The sequence below is a fragment of the Mya arenaria genome, chromosome 6, assembly GCF_026914265.1.
Source record: "Mya arenaria isolate MELC-2E11 chromosome 6, ASM2691426v1".
In the NCBI taxonomy this organism is placed as follows: Eukaryota; Metazoa; Mollusca; class Bivalvia; order Myida; family Myidae; genus Mya; species Mya arenaria.
Genome location: NC_069127.1, coordinates 33,222,037 through 33,242,583, shown reverse-complemented (window position 1 = coordinate 33,242,583; position 20,547 = coordinate 33,222,037). Strand labels below are relative to the sequence as shown.

The 20,547-nt window shown below is 35.5% G+C and overlaps 1 protein-coding gene across 2 annotated transcripts in view; it reads right to left on the bottom strand.

The window, feature by feature from the left end:
• LOC128239463 (uncharacterized) overlaps positions 1–20,061 on the bottom strand; it is a 36,754-nt gene extending 16,693 nt beyond the window's left edge. The window contains exons 1-2 of one of the 2 annotated variants that reach the window (XM_052956104.1): positions 19,743–20,061; positions 13,087–15,460 (exon numbers count right to left, since the gene is read on the bottom strand). In XM_052956104.1, the coding sequence (XP_052812064.1) occupies positions 13,087–15,414 (2,328 nt within the window). In that variant the 5' untranslated portion in view covers positions 15,415–15,460; positions 19,743–20,061. The other variant, XM_052956105.1, reaches the window with a different exon arrangement.
• Positions 20,062–20,547: the final 486 nt, after the last annotated feature.

Sequence of the window (20,547 nt, the reverse complement as noted above, 5' to 3'; positions counted from 1 at the left end):
TACACTTTATCTGTGCATTATGCTCCAAAAAGCCTTAAATGACTAACAATCTTATCGGAGCACTCGCCGAATGGGCCTTGTCCTAGTGCCAGTATAAATAAGCTTATATCCCCACCCACTGAGGTTGATAAGGTCGTGTGGTTCTTCACTATTGTTTGTTTGTGTGTAACTAAGATACCAATACCTTCACTTTCAAGAATTATTTGTTGAAACTTAAACGAATATTGAGACCATCATTTTATAAGAGAACCATTTCAATTAGAAAAATAATTGAAACTTCATAGTTAAAACACGAAACAAGAAACCATTTAAATAAGGAATATTTGTTGAAACTTGTTTGTGTGAATATTAAACAGGAATACATTTAAATTAGAAATATTGATGAAGCGTAAAAGTTTGAACATTAAACAAGAAACCCTCTAAATCAGAAATATTTATTAAAACTTAATAGTGTGAACATTAGATAAGAAGCCGTTTAATTTAGAAATAATTGTTGAACATTAAAGAAGAGAAACTGTGAATTGAAGATATGAAATGAAGAAGCAATTTTCTAATGCATAGCAGATTAGATTTATTCAGAAAAGAACCTGTTCAATATTTTTTTAATGATTACGTACGCGGAATGGCATTTTCAAGACAAGGTTACAGGTTGCTCCACCGCCTGCACGAACACTGTTCTGCGCTAACAGTTGCAGTTTATTGGCTGGCAATATCAGCAAATGCATGCCCATGGCCTACAAATACTGGCTCGTTCACAATGTAAAGTAAATATGCATTCATATATTTCACGCAGTGTAGTATGATTTCGAGACAATACTTCAGTAAGTGGTGACATAGCTGCAACAGGATGAGAAAACATTTCCAATATTTGCAGTACCATCGCCAACACATTTTACGCGTGCATTTGACTGAAAGCCAAGAGGAATAACGCAAGAATTCGGTTATCCCTCACAAATCGCTAGGTGAATGAAATCGTTGATATGTTGTTTTAATTTGTGAATAATATTACGAAACATAAGTGGTTTTAAGGAATAGGTGTTGCTTGTAAGTAAGATAAACAATGAACTTACACAATGTTTATGCAGTAATGTACTGAAATTGTCTACGAAGAATTATATGGTTCGGAGAGAGTCTATATTTTCCTCGTATCTGTGTTTTACGACATTTTATAAAAATGTAAGTTAATGTCGGCTTCGATTAAGGTTTATAGTTTTGATTTTGTAATTATTCAAACATATTGCGACAAGTGTGAGGTTAGGTGCATAATCACACACCCAACTGCGTGTACAGTCTGTTTGTGATTGTGTACGTATGTGTCTCTATTTCAGTGTGGTTTTGGCCCTTACCTTGGGTCTCTTAACATAATTTATGGGATTGTCCTTGCAGTTTCCATTGTCTTTATTAAACCCTTAGTTACTAACAGTGTAGCTTATAATACAAAGTCGCAAGAAGTCTTTGAAGGCGATGTAGAGTACTCATTGATTCTAACGGCATGTAGAGCCATACTATTGCAGTGTTTGAGAATGTTAGAATTTATCAAATCGTTTGACAACTTAAGGCTTGGAAAAATAAAATATTTAAAGGAATTAGCCCAGCAGCCAAACCTTTAACAATGACCTTGTTTAAAGTCACAAGGTCAACGCCCAGCAAAGGCAAGTTACACCAATTTGGAAGTGAATAGTCAGTGTGTTTTTGTTCGTTTTATAAACACATGGCTGTGATTCAAAGCATGGTTATACCATCACAGACCATTGGTTACTTACCATATTGATATGTTTCGAGGCTTAAGGATTTGTTATTTCAAAAACAGGCTGAATAAGCTGATCTGCTTGGCCTACTTTATTGTTTACATGCTCACTGCATTGTTTGTACCCAATACACAGTGGTTACGTTCAACCAATTTGATTATTCTTATAGGAAACATTTTTTTCTGAAGTTGTTTATTGTTAAGTACACAAGTTGAACTTTCAGCCCATACGTGTTTGAGGTCGTGAAGCACTAGAATTCAATGTTATCTCACGTGCAATTTAGTCAATTAACTATACATTATATAGGAAACATATTTAGTGTTGTCTAACCTCAAACATTACACGAGACACAATTAACGTACCAATCGTAACACCTCTGCCATTTTCTATAAAAAAACACAACTTTGTATGTAAATGGACGGTGCACAATGCCAGATTTCTTTACATTTAACTTCTCTGCAGGCAGATCGCGAAGTAATTTCAATTTAATCTTAGGACTTCACTCTTAAGAATACAAATTTTTGATGCAATAATACACTTCACTTGGAACCAGTTTGAACTTAGTAATACAAATAATACTTTATATAACTACAATTAATTAATGTTAATATTAATTTTACGAAAAACCTTTACCAATTGATGTTCCGGCATACATCCAAGGTTGTTTTCGATGGAAACTAGCCGAGAAGTTCCGATTGACAACGTACAAAACAAGAAAGACAGACATATTTACAAAACAGTATACGCTCTCAAAACAGACACAGGTCTGGTACTGGCCAAGGAATGTTCACAATTAATTGGAATCAACAGAATTGTGATGCCAGAAGATTTGCAAGGCTAATGAAACAATGCTATACATATATCAGGTATTATCCATCCCGCTGTTCTAGTAGAACATTGGTACGTATGTAACATTCTCAGGTAGGTCGACTGATGCTGTGCTAATTGTTATTCTGCGCGTTGAACGTGTAGATTTCAGGGGTATTTCTTAACCGAGTTTTTCGAAAATTCTCAAATTCTTACCCAATTAGGTACACTTTTTAAAGTAGGGGAATACTGTAAATTGAAAGGAAACAAAATCGGTTCATTAATATTTTTCAAACAAAATTGTGTGAGTTAACTTTATTTATTTTATTTCATAAAAGTTGCAATAAGAATTCAGTACAGATTTAAATAATTGAGTTAATAACCAATAACACTTCATGTTCTAAAACATATCTTGTTCAATTGTCTTATCAAAACATTTATCAATTTAATCTTTAAGAGCTGTTTTCCATAACTTCAGTGTGTTTATACCACGTGATAAATTATGTCATATATGCTACGTCGGAACGCAACATTTTGCTCAAAATGAGGACTTTAAACTAAGATAACTTTTCTTTTACTTCACCATTTTAAATTAAACAAAGGACATTCTATGTCGCTTAAGGAGCCCGCCTTCGTTTTATTACCGGAGTTTGATAAGGTGTTTAGTTTTATCAAACACTTCGACAAACCTGTTTCCAAAATAATGTTTTTACAGTGGTCCGTCAGACGGCCGTATTGAGAAAAGGTTTGTCGAAGTGTTTTAAGAAACTAGATTCTCAATTAAACTCTGGTTAAAGACCGGAGGCGGGGCTTCGTAAGCGGCGTAGACTGCGCTATGTTTCATTTTAAATGGTTATGAAAAAGTGAAGATATCTTTGTTTAAAGTCTTTTTTCAAAGAAAATATTGCCTTCCGACGTAGCATTTATGCCGCCATTTATCACGTGGTATAAACACACTGTGCGCTATGCTTCATTTTAAATGGTGAAGAAATAATGAAGTTATCTTTGTTTAAAGTCTTCATTCGAAGCAAACAATTACCTACCGATGAGGCATTTATGACGCAATTTATCACGTGGTATACACATACTGAACTTGTTGATGGTATCACTGTTTTCAATACTCTAATCCATCTTACTTTTTGTAATTGTATGCATGAATATAATAAGGAATGGCTTTTGTAAATACTTGTACCTATACTTGTATATATGTTAAACCATGTGACCTTATTTCAATGTCAGGCTCATTGTTATATTTTGATATGTTAGGTATGTTTGTTATTCATGTCGAAATATAGCTTATTGAGCTAATGTTTTTTGTTATGCACCAGTCAATTGTAACCACGCCCCCCCCCCCCCCCAGGTCCGGGTTTATACCGGGGATAGCCAGGGAAAAAAGCCGTGTTTTTACTTTCCAGGTGGCCCTGCAGGGCCGGGTGACCGCGGTGGTTTTGTCTTAGCGCCAAATTTAGCGGAGATTGGTCTTATATAGAGTCTCTGGGGTGAGGGGCATTTCGCCGGGGTTTTACCATCAGTTCGTCCCCGCAGGGCGGGGATTTTATCCGGGGTTGGCTGGACCGGAAGACAAAGTCCCCGCTATTCCCCGGACCTTGGGGGGGGCGTGGTTACAATTGACTGGTGCATTAAGATATATCCGACTTTAAATACAGATTCTTGTATCTTGTATTTAGGAGCGTATGATTCTGACGGAGTTAAACATTTGATATTTTAAATCAAGCTAGGCTGTGGAATGGTACAGTTTATCGAGTATTTTCGAGAAACTGGGGCCACATTCTTACAGCTTCGTAGTACCTTATATGCCTAAAGTTCCTTAGACTACATCTGTTAGATGGTTTATTAGTAATTTATATTTGTATTTAAAGGACATGTGAGTGTTATGCAAATGTTGAAAAGTTAAATTTGAAACATGTATTTCGACAGATTTCTCATTACGAACATGTGAAATGTGATCATTTTCTCCTTTTTTCCCAATTTGTAACTTTCCTTTGACCATTAAACCACTTTTATCCGTCGCATTACGCTCTGCCATATTGAAGGCGCAGTATTATTTTTACAAAATCAAAACAAACAACGTTTATACAAACTTAACTGGAAACACAACAATGCTGCCGATTGGACGATCATGTAGTGTAAGACAAAATCCGACAATGCATTCGACATTATATTTAGTAAAAAAAACTGAATTATTGACAACGAATATAAATAAATTTATGTTAACTTTTCAGTGTGTATATACCACCTGACCGAAAAAATGCGTCATAAATAATATCGTCGGAAGGCAACATTTTGCTCCGAATAAAAACTTCTAAAATCAAAGTTCTGTATTGTTTTTCCTAGCACCAAAGTTTCGTCAAATTTGCCATGAGTAATTCTCTGATTTACACATTAACTTAATTAGTTGCATGAACACTGTGCACGTGTATTTAACAGTAAGCCAAGAGAACACCGCAATGTCATCAAAATTAATTGCAAAGACCGTTCAACAGCGGTTGACTTTCAGAAACAGTGCATTTGTATGTATATATTCGATATTCAAAACATTGTAATAAAGTTGTTGACGAGTTTTGGTATTTGCCAGTCCTGAGAAACCTTTATAAACCTTATAGAGTTTAAGAATACAACCTACATTTTTAGCCAATGAAATTGCTGGAAATTGCAGGTGGGCAATCATAAAGAACTAGATTCAGTCAAGAAGAATTTCACCTTTCGTGGGTGTTAAAAGGCTCCCTGCATCAAATTTTGCGTTGTCAGTGTATGAGCCAATGAGGTACCATTCTAAGTCAGATAAATGACATGAAGTAATATCTTACTGATTTAAAAGGGCTCGTTAAATAAGCTCACTCCGCCCATTCTTAATAATTTGGAATTCATTTTATGGCAACTTAATATTACGTAAAAGTGCTCTTACACGGTATAACATTCTCCAATGTTTGAAATATGTCCGTTTAATAGAATTATCAAATAAAATATTTATCATACTTAAGAAGTAAACACAAGGCACAGCTGCACCACGGAAGTGTCGACAGCTCATTTTCTTTGCACCACCCAGGGGCGGACCCAGGATTCGATGTTAGAGGGTGCGTAACTTAGTGGCATAAAATTTTGATTTTCGCCCATCTCTCAGAATCGAAATTTTATTTGGTTTATAGTGTTTGGAGGGGGGCTTGGGCGCGTTTTGGTTTTTACTTTTTTCCTCCTATATTGAAATCAGATGTAAACTTCGACGATTATAGGGGGTTGGGATGGGGCGCACGCCGGGTCTTCCTCGGCACCCCAGCGTATTATAAACTATATGATACCCTGGGCAAGTTAGCTAGGGAAACCTCGTGAGTTTTGAATATTCATAAGCATTTTCCGACCAATGAAATAGCCAATAACAAAAAGGAAAGACTCTCTTTGAAGAGCTATCGGCATATTTAACAACATCCTGCTTAAAACGATTTGTAAGCCGTGATCTCATTGGACTATTTTGAACCGAGATTACATCCGTAATTTCTCGGCCAATTTCCGCATCGCATGAGGTGTGTCTCCTGCGACCAACAAGCGGCTGGATTTCACCTCAATAATTATTCATGAGTACGAGATTTTTACACCTGATTTGCCCAGGTTATTATACGCTGGGGTGCCAAGGATGGCGCCGGGTGCGCCCCACCCCCTTTGGATCCGCTTATGCCACCGAAAACTGGTGAAGCTGGTGTTTAGTGCCCGTGTTATCAATATCGTTCTATCGACAATGAGCTCAATCAAATATATTTTCATACAATTCACAGCGGGAGTAGGCTTAAAATGCAGTTTGTTAAATTAGATGATATAGTGCTATCAAAATAAACTACAAAGAATTTGCTTTTGCACGTGCTTTTCAGGAAAAGCGCGTTTTCATCATATACCCGACATTCCAAACAATACATTACCAAAGTGGTTCACGTTTTTTGTTATATTCGAAATCCTGGGACATCCTTTGGCTCTGAAAGCCATATTTCCCAAACGGTACACTCTTTTAAAGGAGCACAATATGAGTCGATGCAGATATAAATTATTACATATGTTGCTGTTTTTATTGAAAAACATTTTTCATGTTTGAATTAATTCGTTTGGCTTTAATGATAAAAACAAAAAAAAGCGCATGATTAAAGATGCACTCTTACTCCCAAATAAGATGACCACAATTAATAATGTGGTTTAAACATTCTAAAAAGGATGAATAAATGTCGTAAACAATGTATCTTATGAAGGATACCCAGTGGAATTTGAAAGAAATACGCATAAAATATGGTATTTCTACCACATGAGTCGAAAGTAGACCACAGTATTTTTTTAGCATTCACCAATTATTAAATATATTTGCGCTTTATACTATTAAATAAACGATTACAATCTTGTTATCAGTAATTTATATTTTCCATACAAGCATTATTTAGTAAATATGTAAAGGTTTATCAGTCAAAATTTATGTTTGTTATACATGTGTATGTATTGAGTTTGAATAAGAGTGTCACTTTAAGGTACAGATAAAAAATATATAACTGTTCAACATTGCCACAACACTCATATTTCCTTGAAAAGTAAATGTTAATTCTATAAAACCATTGACGAGACGTAGTCTTAGAAACTTAAAGGCGCACAATATAGATTGATTCCAAAAAATGTGCGTCATCATCTTTAAATCATTTGAATTTATTGATAAAAACAAATATGATTTAGGTACAAATAAAAAAGAAAAATAGCTTTCATGAATGTTTTTTTTATTTATAACTACGTTGCCACAAATTCCTCAGTTAAAATAGCGCAAGAATATTGCTATTTTTTTTTTATCTGTAACTTAATCATTTGCATTTTTTGTTTTGTTTTATTGCAGCATTAAAGCTGCACTCTCACATATTAACCATTTTTAAAACTTTTTTTTTGTCTTGGAAAGAGCAAAGTTTTGCGTAAATATCTGCAAACCAATGATAAAAGATTGCTGACAAAAGATCAGATCGCATATTTGCATATATCCGTTCAAAAGTTAATGTTTTATGGCTTAAACCGTTAGTAACGGTTTAAGAAAAATGCATAAAACATTAATTTTTGAACTTAAATATAAAAAAAATGCGATTTTTTTTGTCAGTAGTCTTATATCACTGGTTTCAATGGATTTTGCAAAAAATAGTTCGTTCACAGACAAACAATAAAAAGTTGTCAAAACGTTCAATCTGTGAGAGTGCAGCTTTAAAGTCGTATAAGTTAAATTTGATAATGTTTTAAAGTACAAAAAAAGTTTTTAGCATCAATCTTGATTGTGTTCCTTTACAACAGACCAATGTCTGGTATTCTCTTAGATTGTAATCATCGGAAGGCCAGATTGCTTAGATTAATACAAAGCTAATGAAACAATGCTGATCATACCCAGTAATAATCACATGGCTGTTCTTGTAGAAAACAGGTATGTATGTAATATTCACAGGTAGGTCGACTGAAGCATTGTTAGTTAACATTGTGGGTGTTTATAAACGTGTAATTTTGCGAATACAGTCCAACTCTTATTGCTAGATCTTAAAGCTGCATGTTCACATTTATTTTATAACTATTTTACTCTTTGATAGCGAAATTGCAGCATAGAATACACTTTAAGTATATAAACATAATCTTTCTGGGGCGCAAACTCACGCCGGTACACTTCAGGAAAAATAGACACATGACAACAAAACCTCACACCCACAACGACTTATACTCATACATAAGGATAACATCATCTTTAAGCCTTGTTGAGTCGCATTACAAAAGCTTTTTAAAATTGTGGACTTCAAAAACAATATTTGGGCATAAATCAACATTTTTTAAGGTGCCAGCCGTCAGAAACTTAGTTTTAACACGCCTTATAATTTGCAACACCTTATTTTGTCAAACAAAAAAGTGTATTTTACAAAAAAACAACAAAAACATGAGCGAGTCACTTTAAAACAGAGTAATTCCAGGTACTCTCTGAAAAATGTCTGCCATCAATTATTATCATAGGCCATATGATGCCAGCAGGCCAGATTGCTCAGATAAACGCCAGGCTAATGAAACAATAATGTACATACCCGTTATTAATCATTCAACTGTTCAGTATGTTAACCAGTATGTATATGTAATATTCCCAGGTAGGTCGACGCCAGCATAACTAATTAACAATGTAGGTGTTTACAAACGTGTTGTTCTGCTCAGAAAATGTTCCGTTAAGTGTCTGAATGCGTATTGGTAGATCTTATCTCAAAAGCCATTATATTTTCCGTGGGTATCATTTTAGCAATTGTGGAAATGCTAACTGCATATATCGAACGTTTATTGTATTTTCTGCATTGTAAATCTAAGTGTTATGATGATGAAAAGTTGTGCGTTTTGCCATCCATAACAACGTTATCTCAGTGTGATGTGCTTCTTAAAAATGTACTCTTACTCCCACATATTGTTTTTTTACATTTAAAACATTTGCTTTATTAAACCAAAAAGGATGAATAATTGTCGAAAACAATGGTTCTTTTAAATTAAACCCAGTTTAGTTTGTAGAAAGGTGCACACAATACAGTATTTCTACCTTATGAGACGATAGTAGATCACAGTAAATATTTTAGCACTCACTAATCATTGAATATTTTTGCATTTTCAACTATTCAATACACGATTACACACTCGTTATCAGTTATTAATATTTTCCATAAATACATAATTAAGTAAGAAGTTAAAGATTTATCACTCAAAATTGATGTCTGTTATACATGTGTATGCATTAATTTGGAATAAGAGTGTCCCTTTAAACAATAAAAGGAACTGTACCATTGGTGCAATTTTGCAAAGGTTACGTTGTTGAGACATATTTTTACTCAGTAGTCGAAATCTTATTTAAAATAAACAAAGATATAGTTATTTTAATGCTGAATAATGCAATTATGCACATATCGAAATAAAGTCAATTGACGTCATTGTTTTGCGCCGTCTTGCTCTCCCTAACATATTTGAAGATGCCCTCTTATTCCCAAATAAGATTTATTACAATTAATACCATTGTTTTATTTTTACATAAAAAATAAATAAATGTTGAAACAACGGTTCATACGAATGATTCCGAGTTGAATTTGAAAGAAATACGCATAAAATACGATATTTCTATCTTATGAGGCGAAAGTATAACACAGTAAATCTTTTAGCATTCACCAATCATTTAATATTTTTGCGCTTTCTGCAGTTAAATACACGGTTACAAACTCGCTACCATTAATAAGTATTTTTCATAAAGTTTTGTTGTAAAGAAATCTATTTACTGTAACATATATAAAATAAAAATACATCAAGGAAAATCAGTGTACTATATAAATGCAACTTTGCGCATTTAGAGAGGACTCGGACAATTTCTTTGATATGTATAAAATACAATAATTCCCTCTATTTAATGTTTAACGTACAGTTTTAACGTTATTTGGAATGGCCATCGAATATATGTGTTTGCTCGAGGGGGGGGGGGGGGGGGGGGCACTTAATGCGTTGCATGATATGTAAAGGCTTGCAACATCCATCCCGAATTCTTGACAAAATGATAAACGTTAACAAATGACATGCCGTCTTCTAGGCGTACATTTAAAATTGTTCCCTGCGAAACATTAATAACTCATTTATAGGAGAGCGGGTCCCTATGGGAAGTTCCTGTATTTCAAGACAATGTCTCGTCAATACAGATTATATCTTGTTAAACATTCATGCAACCTAAACAATTCCAATTTTATGCCTAAAAGGAATCTAAAGTGACAGTTAATTGTATTTTTTCCAGAGAAGCACGCGCATCTGTATGCGAAAGCAATGTCATTTCGACAATGACTTTGTTTAATTTGTGTCCCAGCCCTGTGTTCGTCAGGGTTTGATTTGTACTTGAGAGTAGGCTAAATTTTCCAAACAGTGATAATTATCAAAATCTAATTCCACTGTTTGAAGCAGTGAAGTATCATTTTTATTTCACTGATAAATCTCTATAAACCACGGGAAATCATATCATAAGACGTGTTTATCTTTTATGCATGTTTGAAATAAGGAGAGTTAATATCGATCAAAGAGAATCTTGAGTCCCGGTATGTCTACTGTCTGCTGTTATTCTCTGAAATTTACTGAAGCCAAATATATCAACTTAAACATTGAAATTGACAGTCAAACATAAGCATAAATATAAGCAAAAAACGTTCAGAACATCTGAGCACGTTGACATTCTACTAGGCTACATAAATACTGTTGCTTACACTTCGTCTAAACACAATGACATACTATAAAGCGACACAATTACTGTTGCTTCGACTTCGTATTAGCAAATCGAAATACTATTAAGCGACACAAAAACTGTTGCTTACACTTCGTCTAAGCACAATGACATACTATAAAGCGACACAATTACTGTTGCTTGTACTTCGTATTAGCAAATCGAAATACTATTAAGCGACACAAAAACTGTTGCTTGAACTTCGTATTAGCAAATCGAAATACTATTAAGCGACACAAAAACTGTTGCTTGAACTTTGTATTAGCAAATCGAAATACTATTAAGCGACACAAAAACTGTTGCTTGAACTTCGTATTAGCAAATCGAAATACTATTAAGCGACACAAAAACTGTTGCTTGAACTTCGTATAAGCAAATCGAAATACTATTAAGCGACACAAAAACTGTTGCTTGAACTTCGTATAAGCAAATCGAAATACTATTAAGCGACACAAAAACTGTTGCTTACACTTCGTCTAAGCACAATGACATACTATAAAGCGACACAAAAACTGTTGCTTGAACTTTGTATTAGCAAATCGAAATACTATTAAGCGACACAAAAACTGTTGCTTGAACTTCGTATTAGCGAATCGAAATACTATTAAGCGACACAAAAACTGTTGCTTGAACTTTGTATAAGCAAATCGAAATACTATTAAGCGACACAAAAACTGTTGCTTGAACTTCGTATTAGCAAATCGAAATACTTTTAAGCGACACAAATACTATTGCTTGCACTTTGTCGGAGTACAACGACATACGAGGTACAGTCAAAACGTTCCCGGATTGGCTTTGAACTGTTGTCAGTTTTTAGGTTAGAAAAATAAAATTGCATCGAACTAAAGCAAAAACTATATTCTACAGTACTGTACATATATTACTTTTTTAATCATACATAAAACAATCAAATTTTACATAGCAAATAAACATAACTCACACTGTACGGATCACTTCGCGGAACAAGGAAACGACGTACTGTAAACGTTCACTCATGAAATTACGTCAGCACAGGCGCTTGTATGCTAGTCAATGTTTTTCAAAGTCTTGCCCTTAACATTCTATACATTTTCTGTGTCAATCTACCCACTTATTAAAATTTTCTGCGTACAACCCCTTTTCGAAGCTGCTAACGGCGTCATAATTATGCAATATATAACCAGTCTACCAAAGGCCAGAGATCAGGAACTTTTTGACTGCACCTCATACTACTAAGCGACACAATTTCTTTTGCTTGCACTTCGTCTTGGGATACTATTAAGAGACACAAATATTGTTTATATCCATAAAAATGGAACTATGGCCCAGTGTGTTCTGCTAATTTCCTGAAACGTACTGAATGCAGTTGCCTTCTATTAAATGTCAATTAAGTTTCAGAAATTCACCGATTATCGCCGGAAAGCGACGAAATCGTCGAAATTATCTTTTTTCGTTTCGCCTAACTGATATCCGACGAGCACCATATTTCATGGTTGATTAGGTTTTGTTGATTTTATACCTATTTAATTGAGCTAATAATTTTTATCATTTTCCTTTGAAATATTGTTTGAAATTCAAGATAGGGAACAGTAAAATACAAATATACAAACTCTATTTAGGTTCTTCCATGTGTACCTATAAAACGAAAGTTGTAAATCAAGTATTTTCGAGATAAGCTTCAGTCGCCACCCAGGTGAAAACAGTTTGGACAAGAAGCCATCACTCCCAGATGTCATGTAATTGGCCGTTCCCCAGGATTAATACTCCATTATTGTTGATTGTTATTTTTGAAATTATATTAGGTTTCATAGGGTATTAACTTGGCTTAATGAATTAAGGTACTAGGGTATACGTTCTAGAAATAAGGTATTCGACCCACATTTTCGATTGTTAGTTGATAATCTTATACTTTATTGATACGAGTGGAATTCATTCAATCAATAAAACATGTTTAAACCAGAATAATTTTACAACATAGTATTTTAACCTTCAAAAAACAACAACAACAACAACAACTTATTTGTTCAAACATGACACGTTGACGCTCTTCATCATTTACAATAATGAACAAAAACAATACTTCATCCTTAAAAAAAGAGAATATCTATCACACGATAATCGTAATATTACATGGAGTAGCCCTGTCATTCAAATTCACAAACGTGGTGAATAAACTATACGGTAACTACTACTACTTTTTACATATTTGTATATAAATTAAATTTGACAAGAATTGAATTCCTTAAAGGGCGGTTTATTGAATTGTAACAGTACCTGGTAGACGAAGTCCTTAGCGATGAGCTCTGGGTTGGGGAGGACGGCGCGGTCCGCGGACACCGCCATCTGTATCCGGTCTCCATACGTGAAGAACGAGATAGCGAGCGCCACGTGCTCCACTGGAGGGAACCAATAAAATATGGTCTTGATCTGTTTAGATGACATGCGCAGAGATACTTCCGGTCCGGGTAAGGATGACACTATACACGAACACTTTCGTAGAATGTAAATCCATAATTTATTCCACAATGATTCTGATAGTAAGTGGTAAGATAATTTAAATATCCGTCGAGTGATAGCAAACATAGATGAGCCACGAACTTGGTCCATTTCCGCCTTCATCTGCCATAAACGAGGCACGGCCCCTTCTGTGTTTGTGGGCAGACGCACCTTCAAGAACAGAACATCGTTTCCGACGCCAGAGTCGTGTTTATTAGTACCGTAATACACTGGAATGCTTGTTTGAATGTCGTACGGATGATGGATATCATTCAATATTAAGTAATTTCTAATACTGCCAGCTGCCACGGACATGAACACTTCGTTTAACGTGCTGCGCGACACTTGTTTGATTTTAATTGCGGAAGACAAACTAAATGGGTCTGACCATGTGATCACCTTTCTACCTGAGAGATGTATATGCTCACCGTGTAACAAGTTAAAATCCTGCTTTGGCAATAGTATCTTACTGAAGAGTTTGATAGGACTTTCAAATATAGATTTTATATTATCCATACAGCTGACCCTGCCGAGGAGAGGCGGAACTGTGGTGACAGGCTCCACATCCGCTATCGACTTGTAGAGAATCTTCACCATGGACACGCCGTCCTCCAAGCATGGGTGCATACGGAAGAGGATGACCGTGTCACGTAGGTCCCCGAAGTCTGTGAGCACCTGGACTTCCCACAATGGACGATCAAACACAAACGGACGAGACGCCAGGTCCGATATGTAGTCCTGAAGGTCCTCCAGAGATTCGATCCCCCGTGGCATAGCTGATACGTGGTTATGGATGAAAAAACTGCGGTCCTCTTGCCAAATTAGGTCTGAGCAAGTCTGCGCGATTCTTTGGGAAAATCGCGGGTACAGTCGGCTTCCGTCCTCGCCCTTAGCTAACACAAGGCGGTTGTTGACTAGGTTGACTATCTGGGGTACGGATAACCCGAACTCCACAATGACGAGGCTCTGTACCACTTGAGGGGAGCGCTGTTCAGTCTGCAGCCAGAAGCGCTCCGTCACCGAGAGACGCTGACCGCACATACAACATCCCTGATTTTGCACGTTACAACACGTGCAACAACAAACAAGGAACGCCTTAAAAAACGCACACACTGGTAACAATACAAGAATTATAGCAGTAACAGGAACAAATAACAGGAAGACCATGATTGCATATAACAAGAAAATGAGGTATCTGAACCAACGTTTTCGTATCACAGGCGATTGTAGTTTAATGTAAGGAGCGCTAGGAAACGTGTACTTAAGACCATGTTTCCGGTAACCTTCACCTGTAGGGAACGTGCTATACCAGCCGTCCTCAGGGTCTGAAAACTCCACCGTATCGCTGTCAGCCTTCCGCCATTTCGGCTGCTTCTGCTTGGGTTTCGGTGGCAGGATGGCTGATGTATCGTTTGGCGATACTTCCGGGGAAATGGAATTTGCGGTGACGCTAGATTTTCGTTCCTTGTAGGAAACTGCTGAAATGGAATGTCGCTTGACGGGTACAGGGGTAGGAAATACTGCATTGTCGGATGGAATTGGAACGGATGTTGTGTTTTTGAGATTGAGCGAGTTTGGCCTTGTCCCCAGACTTCCGCTACGTTGGGGATGGCCTTGTGGAAGGGTTTCTTTTGACGCTGCGTGCTGAGCAAGCAACGACGCCTGATCTACCTTAATCTTTTTCTTCTTGCTTTTCTTTTTCCTTCCCAGTCCTCCGATGTCAACTGACGCAGCCCGACGCATCGGATATTTTCCAGCCTTTTGATTGATCTCTTGTTTATCACCAACCATCGCACTTGTTCCATTAGTGTTACTAATTTTAGGCTTTGTTTCTGGTTTTGTCTGAAGTGCATCGTTCCTTTGACTGTTTTCATTTTTAATATCCACTGCCTGCGGCGGCTTTTTCAAACCTTTATCCCGGCTTCTTTCACGGACAGGATAACTAACGACCAGTGAATCTTTAACTGTCTTATTTGGAACGACTGGTTTGTCAGCGCCGCTGATTTTCCTGGATTTCGGATCAGTTTTGGCTCCAGAGATTTTAATATGCGGTACGGCATGGTTGCTCTTGTTCAGGCTTGAGACCGCTTGTTTGTGGTGTTCCATTCCACACCAGCTCCGCAGGAACTGTCAAGGTACAGGGCCACTTAAGCTGAAAACGACGAAACTTTATTAGCAATTATGCAGTGCAATGTACAGCGACAAGCCAAATTGTCCACAGGTAAAAAGGGATACAGTTCAAAATATAAACCTTGTTTAGAGTGATAAAGTATGCATCCGAACTGTCCAGGTATAGGGCCACTTGAGCTGAAAACGACCAAATTGTGTTAGCAAGTAAACAGTAAAATATACATAGACAGGCCAAGTAGTCAAATGTTGAAATACAAACATTGTTTATAGGCATAAAGTATGCGCCCAAATTGTCTAGGTACAGGGCAATTAGAGCTGAAAACGACCAAGTTCTATTAGCAATTGGAATGTACAGCGACAAGCCAACTATTCAAATGTTCAAATATAAACCTTGTTTAGTGGTATAAAGTTTGCATCCGAATTGTCAAGGTACAGGGCCACTTGAGCTGAGAACGACCAAACTTAATTAGCAATGATACAGTGAAATCTACAGGGACCAACCAAGTATTAAACCTTGTTTAGAGACATAAACGGTCTAGACTACTCCACTGATATTAATACAGTCGAAAAAACCCGTTATGTCGAAGTCCAGGGGACATCGGGAAATATTTTGAAATAACGAATATTCGATATAACCGAAGTACAATTAAGTAGAACCAAACCCATCACACTGTCCGAATTCTTTTCTCGCTAAATTTTACATCCGCCATTGAACCGGTCTTGTAATATGTTTCCGTCGTGAAAACAGCAAACCTATGTAGTCCAATTGTGGTGAAACTAATCAGGCGTATTCATTTCGACTATTATGCATCAACGTCACTTTCAGATATGTTCCGTTATAAATCCAGCTCAATCGTAGATGCATTTATGCTAGAGCCTGGTTGTCCTAATGGGTTTTGCGTGTATCAATGAGATGCCTTTGTCATAAAGCTAAGGTAGTTTTAAAAAGTTTTTATGAGTACTTAGAGAATATGTAACATTATACCAAACAATATCACAAAAGCTTGCTTTTAAAGCTGCATTCTCAATGATTTGCCGTTTTGACAACTTTTTAACGGTTTAAGAAAAAAAATTGCATAAAACATCTATTTTTGAACTTAATGTGAAAATCAGCGATCTATCGTTTTTTTATCGTGTGTGAAATATCGACAAAATGCTTATTTCATCATCAAAAGTTTGAACTGCAGATGTTTTGGTTTTTAGTTTCCTAAGAATAGGACAGAAAAAGCTCTCTTTTGCAGAAAACGTTAGTGACGCTGTTAAAAATAAATGATTTTAGGCTTGGATTTACGAACTTTAGTTGAAATTGACTTGGTATCTGCAAATCGCTGTTTGATGTATGATCATTAAGATACATAATTTAAACTTAATTCTAACAAAGTTTAAAAAAAAAAATATTTACCGACACCAATTTCATCAATTAAACATCGACATATGCATTCAATATGCAGCAAAGAAGTTCATATTGTTTTTACATAAATATTGGTCATGTATAAATGAAGTAATGTCACTTTGAAGCACACTATTATTGCACATTTGGGCAAAATGGTTTCATCATACAGCATAGAAATTCATATCGATGTAACATAAATATTGGCCATGTATTAGCAAAGTTATGGCACTTTGAACCAGAATATTATTGGACATCTGGGCATTATATATCATTATATAGACAGAATGACATCGAACTGAATAAAATGAACCTCTTTGCCCGGATGTCTGCAATGAAGCTACTAGCTGTGTCGTAATAATCCACACAGGTAAATTCAACTTAGTTATGCATGTTGAATGTATGGATATTAGTCACATGGGGCTTATATAACCCAGTAATTGCTATTGTAATATTTCAATATTATCCTAAAGCTTCGATCTAATGGTATTTTGAATATTGATGTATTGATTAAGATCTTTGTTAAAACTACTCTGAAACAACTGGTCCAATCTTAATGAAACTTCATGTTTGCATACAGTAAAACGCATTGGGCTGATTGTTCAGATCGTTGTTAAAGTTAATAACGTTGTTAACGTCACCATTGTTAACTTTTAAATCGTTCCCCCCCCCCCCTGAAAGTTTAATGGATAAACTTGTATTCGGCAGTATTTTTAACATTATTTAATGTGATAACAATATTACAACACTTTTCTTAGTGCACTTGTTATATTAAAATATGTTAGCATATAATCCAGTATTTTACGCTATAGTTAACAATGTGATTAACGCCATCGTTGTTAACTTTGAAACATGAACTATATTATGTCATGTAAACATATTGAAACAAAACAAGTACAGCTGAAACAGTCGTCACAAACATTGTAACTAGGGGCGTACCTAAGCATACTCCAATACGCCTGGTCGTACACGCGAATTTAAACTTCATCGAAATGGCAAATGGTTAAAACTCGAAACCAAAACTTATTAAAGAAGTCTAAGGGGGTATTTACTGTTAATGCATAATAATTATTATACATTCTTTACATTGGTTAAAGTTTGACTTCATTTGACTAAACGTTAGCGTACATAATACTTGAAAATGGTTCCTTTACAACTGTGTTCTTCAAAAACAAATCAGGGGACACCCTCGCGTCCACCAATAAAACATTGTGACCGAAGTAAAGAAAGCCTATCATTTGTCGACACTTAGCACAAGAGTGTACGGGCGTACAATTCAAAAATACCCTAGGTACGTCCCTGGTAACAATTTGAAAGTTAACAAAGATTACGTTAACAACGATTACGTTAACAACGATTACGTATACAACGATAACGTTAACAACGTTGTTAACATTAACAAATCGGCTAAACGTTCGGAAAGGGGAACAACGGCACTCTGTTCGGCTTGGGAAGTACAAACATATTTACATAACAGTCTTACCCCGAAAATATGATGTCACGGAGCATTTTTTGTGCTATAAAAGGGTACGGCATACCGTTGTTTATATCGGAATGTACCATACACCCATATTGTTATTACGTCAAGCACTCAGAAAACTGTCTGTAATTGCATATTGCTCCGTCACAATTTGCGAGCGTCAATTATGAATCGCTAGTGCAGGTTTCGATTGCTCAGCGCGAAACAGTCGTAAATATACTAACAAATATGAGGAATAACGACTACTTCGCGTCGAGCCCTCAAATTTTGTCTGCGGATATTGCCAATATTTTGTTAAGATTAATAACCGTAGGAAGCAGATCGTGGTTTTCCAGATAAAAATAAGGCTAATCCATTCTACCGAAACAGCATATAGCGTGTAAGAAAGACGATTTTGCCAACCACAGCTATTTTTTGTATTTATCATTGTAATTTTTCGTGTGCACTCCTCATAAATATTTCGGAGAAAGTTGTTTCAGGAACTTGTGTATATTTCATTTCTAAACAACATAAAAGAAGATCCAATCGAAACAAGTGTAGGCTACTTGATTAAAGAGTCTAATTCACGTTTTATGGGACCAGACATCGAAACAATTAAGATCAAGTGAACAAAACGCCTGTAACAATAATAAAACATCATCTCAATTTCAGATTAGAGCTTTATTAATAACACATTTTGAACAATGCTACACGAATACTCTATTTTGCAGAAAATCGCTACTAACGCTATTTAAAAATAAATGATTTTTGGCTACAAAATACAAAATTTTATTAAACTGTGTATCTGAAAGTAACTGTTTGAAGTTTGTGAGTAAACGTTTGTTGAATTAACATAATTTTACAAGAGTTTGAAAGAATAATGTCGCAATATATAATCGGTGAACGAAGATCCCTATAACCTAATTTAGTTGAGTACAATCAAGCATGAGTCAGTATAGTAATATATTGAATTCATAATATGAATCCTCAAATTTATGATTAACTTTGCCACAACATAATGTTGTATATTTATTACAGAAGATCATTATAATGAAATAAATTCGGCTTATATTTATGCGTATAACATAATGTTATACATTTATGAGATCATAATAATCAAATAAATTCGGTGCATATTTATGCGCCTAACATTATGTTAAAAATGTATAAGATCATTACAATGAAATAAATTCGGCTCATATTCATGCGTATAACATAATGTTATACATTTATAAGATTATTACAATCAAACATATTCATGCGCATTCGATAATGTTATATATTTATGAGATCATAAAAATGATATAAATTCGGGGCACATTTATGCACATACACTTACTCATAAATAATCTTGAAAAAAACCTCTGAATTGCACACGCCTTTTCTCTTTCGTTGCTACAACCTATTAACTCTTGAAGCGTGATTCAATTAAAGGTATAACATATAATACCTTACCCTGTAATTAAGTCCATAACTAATCCAGTTAGCTTGAAAAAATCCGACTTACAAACTAACAAGTTGTCAGATCATTATACCAATTCAGTATGATGATCGTAGATACAATAAATATTCCCGAGAATTCATTTATCGAGGCATACAGTGGTTTCAGATCCGTCCCGGAATAACTAACTGTTCCGTGGGGAAAATACACAAGTCGATCGCGAGAGAAAAAGATTCTCCTCACAAGAAGCTTGTCGGAGTTACTCGGCAATTTCCGGCATTACCCGTCATTTGAGAAAACTCGTACTATTGCCAGATGTACGTGCTGTCTGGATCTTCGTAGACGCTATAAGACAATGCCAATAATTCCTGATAGTTTGATGCATGGTAGATATATGCAATACTTGCGAATATGCGAATACGTGCTCCGGAGACATCGTGCTTGAATGTCATTAACCGCAGTACAAGATGTTCTGTGGGGGAAGAAAGAGTACACAGTTTATGAAAATAGATTATGGCTCTTCTTTAAACATCATTTCTTTCCTTTGATGAGCTATTGGTTTGAATGATTTTGCAAAATAATATGCGCGATACTTCCATTACTCGAGCTTAGATTTTCTATAATATTATGGCTCATCTTTATAATCATTTATTTCCTTTGATGCAGTGTTGATTTCGAATGTTTTCATAAATTAATATGTGTGTGATAGATAATTATATACTTCCATTATTCGGTCTTAGATTTTCTAAAATATTATGGCTTTTTTATTCTACATTTCTTTCCTTTGATGCAGTGTTGATTTGAATTCTTTTATAAACG